Here is an 18,706-nt window from a genome sequence, read left to right on the forward strand (position 1 = left end):
CTGCGGCATAAGTAGAGAGAAAAATGGAAGAAAAAAAAAAACCACCCAAGCTTGCCCCCCAAACACCAAAAGCCTTATGAGTGAATGTTCCAAAGTTTCTTTGGGACTTATAGATTTATTTAGCTTTAAATATGACTGTTCTCAAGAAGGCATGGTCCTGATCCTTCTTTGGGCTCACTGACAAAATACTTCTTAAATGGTCTGTTTACAAAATGTGTCTATGCCAGTTACTGCTGCCAAACACTGCTTCACCAGTCTGCAAAGCAGCCCCCTACTTACAGGCCCAAAGTTGGCTTCTTCTGCTTCGTAGATGTAGTGATCCAAGGTGGTAAAGTAATAACCAGATTCCACTTCGTTGCACTGGCGTCCGATCATGTGGGGTCGACATGAGCACTGGCCGGACACCGGGGAACAGCTGGAAGGAACCACAGCCGTCAGCCGCGCTCACCGCTCACTAAGGAACCGCGGGGGACCATTGTGCATTTGGTATTGAACATTAAATGGCGTGAAATATTCAGGGGGGTTTTCGTATTTCCTTCAGAAGATAAGTACATGGAAAAAATACTGCCTATAAATGAATCCCAAACTCCGAGGTTGAAAGCTCTGCATGACCTGGTCGCTCACTGGCATGTCCCTTGCCCTCTCTTCACTATGCTGCAGCCACACCCGGGTGGGGTTTTCTGGAGATACTACAAGTGTTTCCTTGCTTTAATAGCCTGTCATTTTTGCTTTATTTCCAACTGCAGCTCTTTTCCTGGGCCTCAGACCCAGGAGGACAGTTCCAGCTTCGCTGTCTCTGAGGCTAACAATTGATCCGACAGGGCAGCACTCAATCCTCCCCCGACTCTGCTGAGAAGACACCACCAGCCGCTGAGTCAACTAAGTCAGAAACCGGGCAGTTATTCTCTGGCTTTCTTCTTCATATTCAACCAGGAACCAACTCCTGGGTTTCACCTCTCAGCGTCTGTGCGTCTCTCCTCCCTTTCCGTGGGTTAGACCACTCCTTTCTCCCGTCTCTCATAGTAAAAGCAGTTAGTCTCCTCTTCAGTATCCTTGTTGCCACTCTTCCAACATCCTGACCTAAACCGCCACACACAGAGCTGCCCAGGTGAACCTTTCTTTCTAAGGTGCGTTAACTGTGTCGCTTCCTAGCACAGTGGCCTAGCACAGTGGCCTGGCACAGTGGCCTAGCACAGTGGCCTGGCACAGTGGCCTAGCACAGTGGCCTAGCACAGTGGCCTAGCACAGTGGGCTGGCACAGAAGGACTCCACAATCTGTCCTTTTCTACCTCCTCAGCCTCATCTCACCCCTCTCCTCACAACCACACTGAACTACTGACAATTTATCAAACGTGTTGGGTGACTCCTGACCCCTCCCTCTGCCTGTGATGTTCTTACGACCTGGAATGCCCCTCCCCCTGACTGACCCAGCAAAGGTCCACACTTCTTTCCAGATTCAGCTCACATAGGACTCCTGCGGTGGCACTTCCTAACCATCACCCTCCACTTCACAGAAGGACGCATTTTCTCTTTCATGCCACCACCTCCTTGCATAAGAAATGTATTCACAACATCCGCAACAAAGCTTGTCACACAGTAGGTGTTTGTTCAAGTTGAGGCCCCGTATCTTCAAATCCTAGTTCAACTTTCACCCCTTTCATGGTTTTGTTTGGTTCTGTCCCTCTACCACTCTCTAGTGCTGTCTGAGACTTCAATTGTTCCTTATCTGTACTGTTGAGACATTTATCGCCTTATCTCATAGTACAATTATTGACAGACCTACCCAACCCCTTATTAGACTGTTAAACTCCCTGAGGACCCGGACTGATTCACCTTGGTCAGCCCCCCGTAAGGCCTGGCCAGGGCTATGCACACGCAGTGCACTCAAACATTGGGTGAACAAATAAACGTGTGAAGAATAGGAGTTCTGAATTAAAAAAAGAAAGAAAAAAGAAAAATAGGAGATTTAATGTAAATAATAAAATTTTTTAAAATCACTGATTACTCTTTTCAGAAACAAAGGCCCCAATAATATATACATTTTGTTCTCAGCCTATGTCGGTCTTTTTCCTTAGTTGTATCATGATTTTGTGCACCAGGTAAAACCAAATTACATACGTCCATTTTTACTTCATTACAGTCAAGTGGTTTGAAATTGTTAATTTAAACCGATTCCCAGACTTCTTTTATTTTTTCTTTCTCATCCCAAAGTCCATTTTAAACGAAGTGCCTAAGGCAAGTCCAATTGAAGTCTTTTTCCGTATATCATGTAAAATCATTTTTATCCTACAGGAATATGAATACTTAACATCCTGTAGCCAATTCCCAGAGGAGGAAAGCTTGTTCCAACTAGGACCTAGGCCACTTTTGGTACAGTCCACCAACAAAAGCCATTTGCAAAAATCCAGGCATCAGACATTACACCATATGGAAAAGAAAAAGAAAAAAAATCTTTCTTTCCTCCCCAGCTGTTTACTGAGGGAACAAATGTCCAAAACATGAACCACCGAAGAAGAAAACAACTGGATTCTTCACAAGCCATCACTATTATCCAGATGGGGACAATCTAATCACATGAGTTCTTAATCACTAGAGAATTAGCAAATAAAGCTGAGGAGGAGAGTGGGCAGACTCCTGGGGTGGCCTTTTTCCTGCAGCCCAATTCTAAAGAAGCTCAGGAGACCCTGATTGGGTAAAAGGAATTCCCTTAACCTCAGCCCTGGCAATCACTCCGTGTCCAGAGTTGAATTGCTGTCATTGCCAGGCATGGCTCCAATTCCACACCTACTCCTGTAGTGAACTCATTCTCGTGGCTTACCTGGCCTTGTGCATGTGGCCCTCACATCTACAGCTCTTAGCTCTCACTCAGCTGTGCTCTGGCTGTACCTTTCCAGCCATGAATGGGACATTTCCATGGTGTCAGTCAGCTCGAATTTATCTTGTCCCAAACTGTTCGTCAACTCCCACTGACTTCTTCTCTTCAGTTATTTCTGTCAGCAGATTTAAAATTCTTCTGATGTTGTAGGTGAGACATAACCTTCCCCTTCCTTTATCCCCAATATCCAAGTCTTATTTCCAGATGATTCTCAACTTAGCAGTTTCTGCTAATTGTCCTCACCACTATCCTAGTCCAGTATGACATCATTCCATATCTGTGACTCTAGCAACCTCCGAACCCAACCTCTCAAGCACTTGTCTTCCCCCTGCCCAGCCCATCCTGTCCACACTGCCAAACCAATCTTCCCATAGCACTGCTTTCATCATCTCACAAAAATCCACGATTGTTCCTTCTTATCCTACCAAGTCAGGATGCCTCTGTCTGGTCTCCAGCAGCCTCTATAACCCATCCTCTAAAAACAACTGCTGCTTCTTGTAGTGCCTGCCCTTGGCTTTCAGAAGGGCCACACTCCTCATTCTCGTCCACAAATATTTACTGAGCAAATACTGGTGCTGGAATCTGTGCTTCCCGGTGTTAACACTCGCACTCCTCAGTCCACTGTCAACTTTCTTCCAGATCAATCCTTACTCTCTTGGTAAAGTCCATTGTTTCTGGCAAAATGATAAAGAGAAAGAAAAACGGGGGAAAAATAGTCCCTGTCCTAAAGAACTTACAATCTAATTGGGGAGATAAATAATAAAGCAGTTGACCAATACAACAAATCGAAATGTTGCAAGTGCCTACGTAGAGCTGCAACCAAAATGCTAAGGGTGTAGAGGAAAACACTGTTCATCTGATTAAGGGCAGCCTCAGGAGAGAGGTGGCTCTGAAGGTGACAGAGGATTTTTTTTTTTTTTTTTGGTCAGGGCATCTTGACAGGCAGAGAGGACAGGAATGACAGGAGCAGGGAGGAGTAACGCAAGAATGTGAGCAGAGATGGTGAAGATCAAACCAGATCTTGACCTTGCCATACTCATTCTGTGCCTTCCCCAGTCTCAGCTAGAAGGCCCTCCTGCCCACCTGTCACACCTCTCAAATCTCACTCATCTTTCAAAAGCCAAGCTCAAATCCTACCTCCTCCATAATGAGATAGAAAAAGTTATTACATGTAATTATTCTTTCTGTGTTCAAGTAAAAATCACATTGGATAGAAATGGTACACTTTTTAAGTTTATGTGTTCCCGCCCACAAATTTCCCTGTAACTAGATACAGATTCAATTCATTGGATCAGTAAGGAGATGCAAAAACAAATAAGATGCAATGATTTGAGACAAAACAAATCAGGGTCGGTGGCTGGCAGAATAACAGCCCCCAAAGATGTTCCTGGTCTCGCCCACAGAATCTGGGGATAAGTGACGTCACATAGCACAGGGCACTTCGCTGACGTGATTTAGGACCTTGAGATTGGGGTTGGTTATCCTGGATTATCCAGATGGGGCCATTCTCATCACATGAGTTCTTAAAAGTGGAAGAGGGAAGCCGAAAAGTGGGTCAAAAATGTGACATGAGAAAAATCTGACCCACAGTGATTGGCTTGGAAGATGAAAGAAAGAGGCCATGAGTCAAGGGGTGTGGGCAGCCCCCAGACACTGGGAACGCTGTGCTGGCAGCCAGCAGGAAACCGAGAACCTCATCCTACTGCTGAAAGCAGCTGGGTCCCGCCAACAACTCGAATCAGCAGGATTCTCCCCTGGAGCCTTGTCCAGGGAGACCGTGACTAACATACAGAACTGTAATATAATAAATGTAATAAGGGTATTTGTTTTCGGCCATTGAGTTGTAGTAATTTACTATGGCAGCAATAGAAAACTAATACAAGCCCTAATTTTTCTTAATGGGTGAAGGCTAAGATTATTATTTAAAAACACAGGTTTCTCATACGAATAGAAATTAACAACTTATTTAATGATTCTATTGGAAGGAAAATTCTATTTCATTCAAATAGTGATGAGCAGAGTAAATACTGTACAGTTTCAACTTTTCTCTATTACTAAGAAATCGGGGGGGGGGCAGATAAAGGATAAAAAGCGTCATTCAGAAGAATCGCCACTCTTTTCAACACTGATTTCTCCTCCAAAATTCTGTCTACAAATAAGAGTTGGCTCTACATTGATTAACAGTCAGCATTATCCTTTTTATCCAGAGTAGTCCTACCCCGCAGACTAGGATACTTTCTTAAGTGGTAGGAGCTGTGCTCTCTAATCCTTTTATGTCCAGCTACCATATAATTAACAAAGGGTTAGATATCATAATCATTCAATATACTGATGAATACACATATTAACTTCTGCTCTTGTTTCAAAGTATAATACTTTCAGTTGCTCATTTATTGAGTACCTGCAAGGTGTACTGTGCTGGGTACGAAGGGAGATGCAAAAAGAAATAAGATGCAATCCCTGTCCAGAGACCCTTGCAATACAAACACCTATAATACAAAGCTGAATAAAATAAGAGCTTAAAGAGATGCAGAAGTAATGTGCTTCTGAAACATCAAGGGAGGGCTAGGGACTTCAGATCAGGAAGTTAAAAGCCTTTAAAAAGGTGGTGGGCTTCAAGTCAGATATCAAAGTCCTAAATTAATTGAAATGATTTGGAAGGAGGATGTGAAGATGTTTGTATATTTCAATGTTTTTTAAACATTTGCAAGTAGTATTTCCTTAGCAACCATTCTTGATTCATTAAAGCAGGTTATCTAGAAGGCAAAGCTTCGTTAACCTGGCTTGAGTTACATTATTTAATTAAGTCTTACCTCTTCAGAACATTCAAAAATTCAGATTAGCTGTCAACATAATAGACATGGATTACTGAGCTTTAATTTTTCTACAAAAATCCATTTGGCTCATGATACAAAACATTTTCAGTTTTCCCACTTCACATGACTTTGACATTGAATTCTGTCTCTGGCCAAAGTAACTAGGCAAGCTTGGGATCACCTTTAGAGATTGCCTCTCCTAAGGAGTGCATATTTCTTTTCGTATCTTTAGAATCATTTGTTTCTCAAATTCTTTAACTCAATCAACATGTATTCAATACCTACTATGTGTCCAAGGCAAAGCAAAGGAATATTATCAGGGAGAAGATATTTATGAGTGGTGACAACACATCATTCATTCAGCAAGTATTTGGCATTAAGCATTCTCCAAGCAGAATCGGTGCTTCAGAGGACTGGGCCACTGCCACCCTTATGGGCTCCCAGAGAAAGTCCTCGTGGGGGAAACTCTGCAAAAGATCACTATAAAACACTGCAGAGTCACAGGACCAGAGGCATCTTGAAAGCTTTTTTCCCATCAGTGATGCCAAAAGATAGAATGCCTCATCAATCATGCTAGAGAGATCAAATTACCTGCTTTAAAATCTTCACTAAAAAGTTTTGCTTCACAAACTCTCTTGCTTAGCACATTATGGTTTTTATAACTTGTTGCAGGAGAGACTAGGGGCAGCCTAGGGGCTGTGTGGGGGTGGATTTAGAGAGGAAGCATGTGTGGAATAGAGGAAAAGAAGGAAGGAATGTAAGTAATAGAAACCATTTAAAGAAACATAGGACATTCCTGAGTTTATGACATAATTTGGAGAATTATGGATGCCATTGTCACCTAATCAAGAAGAATTTTAGTTGTGATGGAAGCTGTGACTTGAGGAATCGATTACTAAAGGAATCAGCATGTGTCCTGGGAGTCACAAAGGAAAGGCAGAGAAGAGCTTCCATAAGCAGACAAGCGGTTGGCCTTTCTTCCCTGCTTGGATGGAATTATCCTTGCTTCCTTCCAACTCTGGAGGTTTTCTAAGAACAAACATTCACACTGGAGTTTCAGAGGCTACATGCTGTCCTGCGTTTGTTTACTGCACGATCTGGAATAGGACAAACCCGAATACAGAGGCCAAACAGCACATGTTCTTACTGCCTAAGATCTCCTTCCTTCCCAGAAGGCTACTGACTATGGCGTTGGGAAATAATCCTGTGAGACAGTCAGCTCCTGAGCCCGCGAAGCTCTGTGAATTCAACACGTTCTCTCAGGGCAGACTCAGGGCTGCAAGGAAACACCTGGCCGTTTCTCGGCAGTCACGCACACTGTCTTCACCAGATGTTCTGAATCTGATCCCACAACCAACAGAGACCAAAACTCTCATTGACTCAAAGGTGGTTAATTAAACTCCCACAAATTAAACATCTTGCTAAATGTGTATTATGATCATTTCTGATAGAGCTTCATGTCTCATCTATTCAAGGAATACCAACATATTTAAGCAACTAAATGTTAGTATACATAATTTTCATTAATAAGCTTGGATGTTGAAAAAAATAAAAGAAGAAGAAAATGAAGAGATTCTATACACAAATCAAAATGGGAATTCATTTGTCATCTTTTAGATTGGTGAAAAATAAAATGTTTGATGGCAGCAACTGCTGGTAGGAACAGAGAAAAAGGTACTTTTATAATTGGTTGGCAGAAAAATAAATTAGCACAATCTGCAAAAGAATTTGACATTCTCTATTAAAATAAAAAATGCACGTCTACTTTGACTTATGGGTCCGTCATTGGGAACCTAATTGACAGATATCTCTATAAGCATTCATTAAGATACATCTACAAGAGTATTCACTGCAACATCTTTAAAAAGCAGAAATACTGGCAATAAATAAATCATTGTACTTTCACATGAGAGAACACAAAAAAGTGGATGAATACACGCTGATATGCAAAAAGATCTCCAGATTAAAAAAGCAAGTTGCAGAATAGTGTACATAACATATGTTACTTTGATTTTCAAAAATGTCAGAGAAGCGAAGTGGAAAATCATTTTTTTCCTTTGTACTTGTCTGTCTAAAAAAATAAACCTAACACGTTATTTTAAAAGAAATTAGAGGAAAGAAATCGAAATTTTTAACAGGTATTTTGAGTGCTATTATTAACTTCTGGAGAGATCCAAGAAAATGTTAACAGTGGTACTTCTCAGCAGTGGAACCTGCAGGGAGAAAGGGCGGGATACCTGTCTGAACTGTCTGATTTTTAAAAAAATATGGGCATACATTGTTTCCATAATATAAAAAAAAATACTACTGTAAAGTAAAAGTACAAAAGCAAGTAACAACACTATTAAAACCAGAAACAGAAACATACTAGAAGGTTTCAAAGCTAACTCTTGGAATGAAAAAATCTTTGAAAACATTGAGACCATAAATAAGAGTGATTATCAGACATTCAAACCAAAGGTGAATGTACTTCTCATATCTTCTTCAGAGACTGAAGTCACTTCTCCTAGGGCTCATGAAGGCTTTCCTGGGTGACTGAGTACAAGAGTGTAAACGAAGCTCCACTCACCTATTGTTTAAGGCACCCCCAAGGTCACAGTCACAAGGTCGACATCCATCCAAATCGTTGCTTAAGCCCCAATGCTCTGGCTGCAGAACAAAAGATTAAACATCGAACGGTGGGTTCTTGTAATTACACAATAGTCTCAGCAAGAAACAAGTTACGGCATGTTTTGTTTGTTCCACCAAACGTTCATTTGCACCATGAAAGCAGAAAGCATACAAAAGAAATGACTATGAGTATTCTGAAAAAAGAAACCCAAGCTGTAGGTCACTGAGGTCGGAGAGGGTTACATATAATCGCACGGTAATGCCAGATCAGAGGCGTTTCTTTGCCCTTGCAGATAGCATGCATCCAATAATAACCAGGAGAAGGCAGCAAAGACACCAATTCTCTTCATTAAAATTACTCTGGCAGTAAGAGTTTTGGTAACTATTTGGCAGGCCTTTAATTTTTCTGTTCAGTCTGTCATAAACTCCACAGAGTTCTTCAAGGATTTGTCTGTGTGGAAACAGTCTAAAGCAAGGACTGTTCTCACAACTGAAAAGTGAGGAGATCACCAAGTCCTGAGAACTCGGGAGATGGTAATGAAATCTATGGAGAGACAGAGTCTATGCAGGGGAGAAGGTCTCTTTGCACCTCAGCAAATACTTATTTCCTAACGAGTGATAAAAACCAGGTACACCAATTTAAATCAGACTACCAGAAATGTAAGAATCTATCAGGATATATGAAAATTTGCATATTTAGTCATCATAAACATAGTTTGGGTTCAGCAGATTTCCTCTCCCATATTACAAAAGCAGTCACAAAAATGTTATAAAAGATACAGAATGATTTTTAAAAATTTCTCTCATAATTATTCTACCTGTACTCACTACAGTGAACTTCTTGGTGTATTTCCTTCCAGATTTTGTTTTTCCTGATGAATTTTTTTCCCTACATAATCAAGATACTACTCATATTCTGAGTTTGTTTTTTTTAATACCAGCACAAGCATTTCTCCATGTTAGTCATTTTCAGTGGCAACCAAATATCACACTATACAGAAGTCCCAAAATTGACTTAACTATTTTCCCCATTGTTGCTTCTAAGTTTTTTGCTGTGTAATAAAAGACACAATGACTTATTGGGTGATCACTTCATAAGGTATATAAATGTCTAATCACGATGTTGTACACCTGAGACGAATATTAATAGAATATTGTATGTCACCTATAATTGAAAAGTAAATTTAAAAAAAAAGATGCAATAAGCCTTCTGGTGAATATATCTTCATCCAATTTTCTGACTATTTCATCAGGATAGATTCCCACAAGTGTGATTACTGGGTCAAAGAGTACGTGTTTTTCCACAGGTTACTGATACATATCTCCAAAATGCTTTTCAAAAAGTACTAACCACATTGCATTTGCATCAGCAGCATGAGTACCAGCCCCTTATTTTGTCCTCATAAAGAGTCAGCATTCCTATTTTTAAAAACTTTTTTTAACTTTGTGAAAATGGCATTTCACTGCGGTTTTCTTTTACAGTTCTAACAGTGATAGTGAATATCTTGTCAAACTTATTCATTAGCAATCCCTCTTTTGTGAAGTGTCCACTCATGTCTTCTAACATTTACATATAAGGATGATGGTAGAATCTAGAATAGTGAAAAGCATTCTATATTAAAAATGTCATATTCACAAACTACACATCCCGTGTAATGAGGATTTACCTACCAGGCACTGGTCACAATGCTGTCCAGTCACCAGACGCTTACAGTAGCAGTAACCACTCTCAGAGTCACAAGGATTCCCACCAGGAATAGTTCCCAGAGGATTGCAGGCACAAGCTTTGTTGAAAATAAAATGAAGGAAAGAAACATAAACCAAGGGAATCCGAAGTAGTAGTCTGGATTTAGAATTGCAAAGTAAAATACGAATTATGCACATATGAGAACTCCCAAACTTTTTAAAAAATATACTTACATTTACAACCAAATGGATCTTCAGCATTTAAACCATAGAAGCCTTCTTTGCAAATATCACAATGTTCTCCTTCCACGTATAATTTACACCGACACTGACCAGCAATGAGGCCAGCAGAAAAATCAGTGTAGCTGTCACAGACTCCCTCATTCTGAGAACCAGCTGGGTCACAGGTACATTCTAAGAAGAATGAAAAGTGCCAGGTGACACAATGGGTGTTTGTATAAACACATATATTCCCTTCATCCTCCAAATGTCACAAAAATAGACGAAAGAAGGCTGGACTACCAAGCAAATTCCACCCCAGCATCCTACATAGCAGATAAAACAACGCTGGGTCTGATGCCCAGATGGAGTTCCAAGAGAAGGATGGTGACTACCAGACTATTCAAATAGAAAGGTGGCCCGAAACAGGCCCCATCTCATGGCCTTTCCCCACGTACGTTCACAGAAGTTAGGATCTCGGACGTCTCTCTCGGGGTGCTGGTAGTAAAAGGGCTTGCACTGTTCGCAGCTGTGTCCCACTGTGTTGTGCTGACAGTCATCACACACTCCTCCACTGACGTTCCCAGTGGCCAAGTAGACCGCCATGTCAAAGTGGCATGAGCTGGAATGTTCATTGCAGTTACACTCTGCGTGACAAGACCAATGTCAAGAAAAGCCTTTTGAATCTATTAATCAATGGAGGATGGGGTGGGTAGGAAGAAAGCTCCTTCAGTTCAGGCAAAACTGCAATTAACAAGAAGGCACTTGTGATGAAAAAGGACACATCGACTTATGATACCAGTTTCAATCCTGGAAACCTTCAAAGTGTGTACTTCACGAAATAAACACAATGATCTACCCTCTTTGGAAGAGAATGGGCTACAACAACTTGAAAACCTTTGGGGAAAGTCCCCTTGGAAGGTTATGGACCGGAAGGCTGTAACTGCATGCAGGACCCTTTGGGTCCCCTCAGGGTGGGACGGGAATATACCTCTCGAGGATTTCCTAGGCAGTACGCTCCTGAAAAGTCTGTTTGGGAGGCCAGCGTGGAGGAACATGGTATGAAAGCCGGACTCCCTTCCCCCGTTTCCCATCACCACACCAAACCAGGCTCTTTAGTGAGAAGTAAGGTCTGCCTAACAGCCATCTAGCCTGCTTGAGTGCAGTCGTTCCTCCTCTAGTCTATTCGGCAGTCATTTGGGTCCAGCCTAGTTTTAATCATCTCACTCTCATGGCCAACAAGCCACATGATTCCTCTTATCTTCTCACAATGAAACTTAACTCGGCGTGGCCCTCACGGGGCTCCACACTGGAGCCTTATCGGTCTCCTCGCTGTAACACGACGTCCTGTAGACAGGGGCTGGGTCCACCCGCTGATGTGGCCTCAGCGTCTAGCAGAGTACTGCCCCCGATACACTGGTTGAATTAAACCTCAGAATCGTTTCCCAGCATAGACTGCTGTGGTCACGAGAAGGTTCTTGGGGCCTTGTGCTAAATGTTGTTCTCCTTACCCGAAGTACCTTACACCTTCCTCTTTCCTTTTCCTTCTCTTTACCTAAACAATCTTAACTATTCACCAAGGGCCAGCTGGGTGGTACTTACTAACAAAACCGTGACCACTCCAGCCCTCACTGCGTTCTCAAGAATTTCTTCTACAACAGCCCTTCTCAGTGGGGGCCCACTCATCAGAATCACTGTGTGTAGGGGGTGGTTTTCGAACAACACCTCTGCCCAGAGAATACCACTGGGATGGATGGATGGATGGGTGGGTGGATGGATGGATGGAAGGATAGATGGGTGGATGGATGGATGGGTGGATGGATCGGTGGATGGCTGGAAGGAAGGAAGCCAGAGGCTGCTGCTGGGCTGTCAAAGAAACAAGGCCAAACACTCCATATCTCTTCAACCATAATGATCTACCATGCCATATTTTCCTATCATGCTCATCTTGCTTTAAAAGCAGGTACAGTATTAGGGAAAACATCTCCATCTTCTACTGAATCTGCTAAACACATAGGTGCTGCTCAGTAATACTAGTTTATTAATTTAATTGAGTGAATATTGGTTTCCTAGGATTATCAGGGTGAAGCTGGGTAAAGGGTAGTAACTTTTGCAAAATAGGGTACTATTATTTTACCTCTAATCAAAAAATGGATACTGGAGTCTGAATTGATTCAAACTGTCCCTTTGACCAAGACTTACTTTTACAGGCGTTGCTGTTCCGACCTTCAGCAGGTCTCCATGGTAAATCATGGTAGAAATCCATGCACAGCTCACAGTTCAAGCCCTTGGTATTGTGCCTGCACATGCAATGTCCATGAACCTTGCAAGGTGTAAAAACAGGGAGGAGTAAAGTAAGAGATACACTAAGGGTCAGGTTTTCTCCATGTTCAGTGAAAAATATAAACCCGTTTTCAGACTAATCCTCATCTCTAGCACACACACTGAGGTTTTCTTTGTTTTTATCTTGTCCCTCCTTCCCTCCCGCCCTGTGAGTTCTGTCGTGTTGAATACTGTAACGCCTATCTCTAGTTGAATACTGTAACGCCCTATATATATATATATATATAGGATATATATATCCTATATATATATATATAATTATATATATATATGATATATAATTATATCCTATTATATAATGGATACTCAGTAAACATTTTATTGAAGTATCAATGAAAAGAACCCAGATAAACAAAATTAGTAATGTAAGAATTTTTAAAAAAAGTTTTTTAAGAGTTAAAAAACATATCATTATGATAGACATCAACAAAAGTTATAATGCAGAACTAAATGTATACACACCACGTTACCATAAGTTCTACCACTGTGCCATATAAAAGAAAGGTTTGTGTTGGCTTGTTTTGTTTTTGACTTCAGGCACACACTTAAGACTTTTTTCAACCAATTATTTTACATTTATATTTCTCCTTTTACATTTACTTTTTTCCTTTAAGAAAGAAAATATAGAATCTCAGAAAGAGATACAAATTATTTTGCTTTATGAGGGCCCATGATACACTACTTTGCATTGTGCCACTCCAAGGCACGCTGAAGCCTGAGGCACACAAAAAGTAAATTCTTTCAGTCTACCAAATATGCACGTACGCAGACACCTCACCTTAACATTAGTTTCTATACAGTGGAATTTGGGAACAGGACAGACAGGTCCACCCTGGACTTACTTTGACAGGAATGCAGTTAGCAGGAGACTAAACTCCTGTCATTACAAGGTGGTTTCACATAGACTGGAAAACAGTTTCAACGCACATACCACAGGACTCTACAGTGTCTGAATAAACAGGCCAATGTCCTGTGAGATGTGTGATAGTGACATGCTGTATGACATTAGCTCCTCACCACATGTATTACCCTAAGAAGTAAACATAAGCTTCATAGCGTTCTCTGAACGATGTAGCAACAAGATTAGGAAACATCTACCCTTTAGGCTTCATCAGAAATTCAACTTTATTTACGCAATAAATTTCTAACTGGAGTAAAGGGAAGGCAGAAGTTTCAGACAGTCGCATGTACTCAGTCCTGCACCTTCTTAGATGACAACTAACAAACTGTGAAAAGGCAAATGGCAGGGCAGCCAGGCACACCCTTCACCAGGAAGGGAGACCCACAGCCCAGTGGAAGGAATCCTGGGGCAGAAACAGGAGAGCCAGAGTTGAATTTCCACCTGCCATTACTTATAATACTCAGGCTCTGTGGCAAATTACTTAATCCCTGGTTTCTTCTAATTAAGATACTTGGTTTAATAACTCCTGCCTGGCTTTAAAATCCTATGGGTCTATAAGAATAACTAGTTTACTTAGAAACTGGAAAAATAACCTAACTATCCATTTTGCAAATTCCAAATATTAAAAAGTACATAATTTGAAAGCACAGCATAAAAGTGGGAAAAGAATGAAACTAGAAGATATAAAGAAACAAAGTCCATTTGATTCCTAAATGACATCCCGTGGTTCTAGGTTCAAATTTCCAGTTTCTTTGGGCTGGGATTAATTTATGCCTACTATCATAAAGACTGGAATGTTTGTGGTTTTCAATCTTCCCTAAAATAAAGGAAGATGTGTTATTATTTTGAACGCTTTTAAATCCTTGTCGATTACAGTATCTACTGCAGCAGCAGTCCGCAGCAACAATTTCCAAAAATTAATTGTGTCTATGAAATGAGCAGTCCTTATATTCTTATAGTCCAAGAAAGTCAGCAAAGAGAAAACCAACCACTACGATGGTCACATGGGCGAAATGTAAGTCTGGAAAAAGAAACCCCTAGAAAATGCGAAAGGCTGTGGCTTTTTAGAGTCACCTGTATGAGGGAGAACGCCACACAGAGTGCTTGCTTACCATCCCTTCCACTTCTTCACTGAAGCCATCCACAGGGGCACATTCACTGGCGTGGCCATAGCAGAAGCAATTTCCTCGAACCACCATGTCATAAACTGCGTAGTAGTACTTTTCTCTGATTTCCATTCTGGAATCCAAGAGGTTATCTCCCAAAGTGTGTAGTTTCACAAACTTGATTCTCAAGTTGGTTATTTTTAAGAGATCTATGAAAGGCACCAAGAAGATGAAAAGTCTGCTCAAACAAGCAAGACTTCTTTTGCAATCACACAACACTTTTTCTCTTTATACAAAGGTGTGACAAATAATAATGCGAAGCTTACGTAATTTGTAAGCTTACATAAGGGCTTAAGTGAAGCTTGCCCCCCTTGCACGATCTACATGATCTTAATATTAACATAATGTGACATAATATTAACATAATGTGACATAATATTAACATAATGTGACAGTCTCGGGAAGAAAGGTTACTACCTTTTCATTAGTTTAATGAGAATGTCTATCCCATGATAGATGTGTCTGCAGATAGATGTTTCAGGAAGAAGTGTGAAAGCAGAAAAATTTAAGAATATGGTTACATGACTGCCAGAACCCCCTGGCACTAATAATCTAAACTACTGCAACACCATCTGGTTCCCACAGCAATTAGTCTCAAAACCTGAAGATTCCATGGAGGTGGGAAAGGGTTTTTTAAATCACCCCAATTTTCATCATTATAAGATAGTTAGAAAGAAACATACTTTGTGTTTATTTCTGGAGAGGAAAATATTATCTGAAATTTCCCACCATTTAGATGAAGTCCAAGTTACTAAAATAGATTTAACACTATAGGGTAATCACAATCCGGGAACAGAATATCTCCACCAAGTTTTTAAGCAACATGACAATATATAACTTTTTCTGTTCTAGTTTTACAATACAAATTTACCAATATAATTACCAATGTAAGATAGTGGCATAAGGATCAAGGACCTTAGTGTTAGGATGCTGGGGCAAATCATTTTTTCCTAACTATGTTACTTGTAGATCAATTTCTCTTATTTTGTCTTCTTTTTCCTGGGTTGATAGATCTATGCTGATTATAGAAGCTGAGCTGGCAATTATATTCTACAGTACCTTTACAAACCAAGAGCCATTCAACCTTCTCCACCAGTGTTTTCATTCATTACTAAGTTGCCTTTGCTGAAGTGACCCCAAAAGATTGATAGGTCCACCTGTCCTCCCACTTAGCTCTGGAGCCTAAGCTTTACTTTCATTTCTGCTGATGTGGTCTTATCATTTCCAACACAGGACAACAGCGAATTGGCCCAGCGCATCAGATCCTTTCAAAGCCCAAATACAATTTTAAACACTTATAATCTATGCATAGCTTACAATGCAGACTATAGAAAGAGCTGTGGGCTGAAAGAGAAAGTCCACGAGTCTATGCATTAAACTTGGGCTCTTTGTAACATCAAAAACTAAACAGAGAAACCTCAGTGGCCTCCTGAGCTGAATGGAATTGATGGATGCCAGCATTTCCTCCTTCACAAATGCTCCTGCACAGAAAGCACAAGCGCCTATTGATGAGAGGCCAAACAACAAACTTGAAGAGCAGCTGGAGTATTTAGAAACCCTCGAACTGATCTTTGTGGAAGCTCTCAGAAGAGCAAATACACTCCTCTCCACTCTCTCCTGCCATATTCACCAACAACTACGCCTCGCATTGACTGCTGTTCTAAGAGGCAAAACCACTTCTGAAGTGAGTTTCAGAGTTCTCAACAATAGGGGCAACCAAAGCGATATTGTTCCCTTGAATACAAAGTATCAGGTTGGTGCAAAAGTAATCGCAGTTTTTGCAATTATTTTTAACCTTTTTAACGACAATTACTTTTGCACCAACCTAATAAATCAAAAGCATAAACAGCTAAAGTGGATGCTTCTTTAATAGAGAACCAGGTTTTCTGATGCCAGGTAACAATAGAAGACAAGAGAATTATAATGTCAACACAGTCCCCAAGTCCCACAAATTTCACCTAAAAAAAGAGCAGACTGTGAGTCCTTTTAGGGACCCAGGGGCAGTTTATTGAGGGGCTCAAATGGACATTTCTCACAAATGGATGTTGACAGCAGGGAGGGCGGGCCTCACTGAGCTCACTCAGCAATAGCACAGGCTGGACGTGCCATTAAATATTTGTTTTACAACAGAATGAATGAGCAAATCACAGAGCAGCAGAGACAGTCTGGGCCACATGTGAGATTAAGTTAAGTGGGGAAAAGGCACTCCTCTGGCAAGAGTTCCTGGACTTCTCCCATTCTATTCTTCCACACTTCAGACTGGGAAGTGCCACGGGGCGTTGGTCAAAAACAGGGCCATGCTCAGCAGGGAAAGCTGAGGAGCAGCCAGGCCTGCCTCTGCTCACCTGCCTGCACCCTGAAAGCAAGGGCGGGAGGCCCTCACCCTTTCACTCTGACTCCAGGACCAGATCTACAAAGACCTAAGCCACGGCTGATGGCAACGTCACCAACAGCCGCAATGTAACTTGAATTTACTGAACAGTTTCTACACGTCAGGCACTGTGGTAGGTGGTTTATATACCTTATCTCATTTTCCCTCCATAACAACCCTAACGCCAATAGTGTTCTCTCCACTTACAAACAAATGAAAAGAAACCAGAGGCTTAAAAAACTGTTTCAAGTAAACGACTTGCCCCAGGTCACACAGCTATAATATGCTGGAACTGGGAGTCAGACCCAAATCTTCTGATTCCAAACCCCATTCTTTTAATTAGTGCACATTCTGCCTCCCAAGATCAAAATGTAATTCTGAAAAAACTCTCTGAGACTCAGTTTACTCATCTGTAAAATGGAAATACAACCTTCACTGTATTGAGCATATTGACCATGGCTGAGACTTCTGATTTCTCCTCAGGACTGTGTTTCCCCAAAAATAAGACCTAACTGGAAAATAAGCCCTCGCATGATTTTTCAGGAGGACATCCCCTGAACAAAAGCCCTAATGAGTCTTTTGGAGCAAAAATTAATATAAGACCCGGTCTTATTTTCGGGGAAACACGATACTTTCTTCTCTTCTTCCTTTGACAAAAAGAGCCCTAGACAAAAAGTTTGAGAGAGTACACGGCCACCTAGCTAGAGATGTTTCCCAGTAACCCCTGCAGAATAGCCATGTGACTAATTTTGGCCAATGGGATGTGAACAGAAGTGAAAACAGCTTCCGTGTCACTTGCTCTTTAGTTCCTTCCCTCTCACAAGTTGGGACAAGGACATGGTGTTGGTCCAGCTGAAACATGTGGACGAAGACTATAAGACAGAAGGAACCTGGGAACTTGGGTGACCTAATGACTATGGTTGCCAGATGTAGCAATAAAAATACGAGATACTCAGTTAAATTTGAATTTCAGATCAACCATCATTTTTTAGTGTTAGTCTGTACCAAATATCACATGGGACATAGTTATACTAACTACAAATATTGCATGGTATACACTTGTACTAGTCACAAATATTACATGGACACGGTTATATTAAAAAATTCATTGTTTATCTGCAATTCAAATTTAACTGTGTGTCAGTCTGCATTTTATCTGGTAAGCCTGCTTCTGACAACTGAGCTATTCTCTGAAAATCCCTCTGGGTGATTTTGTAAGAGAAATAAACGTCCATTTATTTGAGCCACTGTATTTTTTGGGACACTTTGTTACAACAGCTTAATCTATAGCCATATACACACATATACACACACACATATATTATACTGAGCAATAAAATAAATAAGGTATTATGACCAGCATAACTGTTTGAGTACCTATGACATAAATTTTTTACTTATCAAAACGTGTTCCCCATCAGGACTTGGATTACTGCCAATTTCAAGCACTTCTGGTAGGGTATTGCAGAGAAAGAAAGAAGAGTGTGGATTTAGCACTGAATATTTAGATTCTGGGTAGCAGTGCTCTGGGTAAGAGTTGTTCCACGACTGCTGTTTTCCATCAAACTTTTATTTGAAAACAAGCTTACTCTGTATCCTTGGACTATAAGGATCTTCTATTTTGAAAGCAGGATCTAAAGCACGAAATATCACCTAAAAACAGATATAAGAGTAACTGGTATTTTTGCAATGATCCAAAACTAGATTTGCAAGTAGAAT

The 18,706-nt window shown here is 40.8% G+C and overlaps 1 protein-coding gene across 1 annotated transcript in view; it reads right to left on the bottom strand.

Annotated features, from left to right (window-relative positions):
- LAMB1 (laminin subunit beta 1) overlaps positions 1-18,706 on the bottom strand; it is a 66,785-nt gene that overhangs the window by 35,405 nt on the left and 12,674 nt on the right. The window contains exons 7-14 of the mRNA XM_033088138.1: positions 18,577-18,640; positions 14,563-14,765; positions 12,409-12,529; positions 10,665-10,853; positions 10,222-10,401; positions 9,973-10,085; positions 8,261-8,340; positions 280-415 (exon numbers count right to left, since the gene is read on the bottom strand). Of these exons, the coding sequence (XP_032944029.1) occupies positions 280-415; positions 8,261-8,340; positions 9,973-10,085; positions 10,222-10,401; positions 10,665-10,853; positions 12,409-12,529; positions 14,563-14,765; positions 18,577-18,640 (1,086 nt within the window). The remainder of the gene's footprint in view (positions 1-279; positions 416-8,260; positions 8,341-9,972; positions 10,086-10,221; positions 10,402-10,664; positions 10,854-12,408; positions 12,530-14,562; positions 14,766-18,576; positions 18,641-18,706) is intronic.

The sequence above is a fragment of the Rhinolophus ferrumequinum genome, chromosome 20, assembly GCF_004115265.2.
Source record: "Rhinolophus ferrumequinum isolate MPI-CBG mRhiFer1 chromosome 20, mRhiFer1_v1.p, whole genome shotgun sequence".
NCBI classification, from domain to species: domain Eukaryota; kingdom Metazoa; phylum Chordata; class Mammalia; order Chiroptera; family Rhinolophidae; genus Rhinolophus; species Rhinolophus ferrumequinum.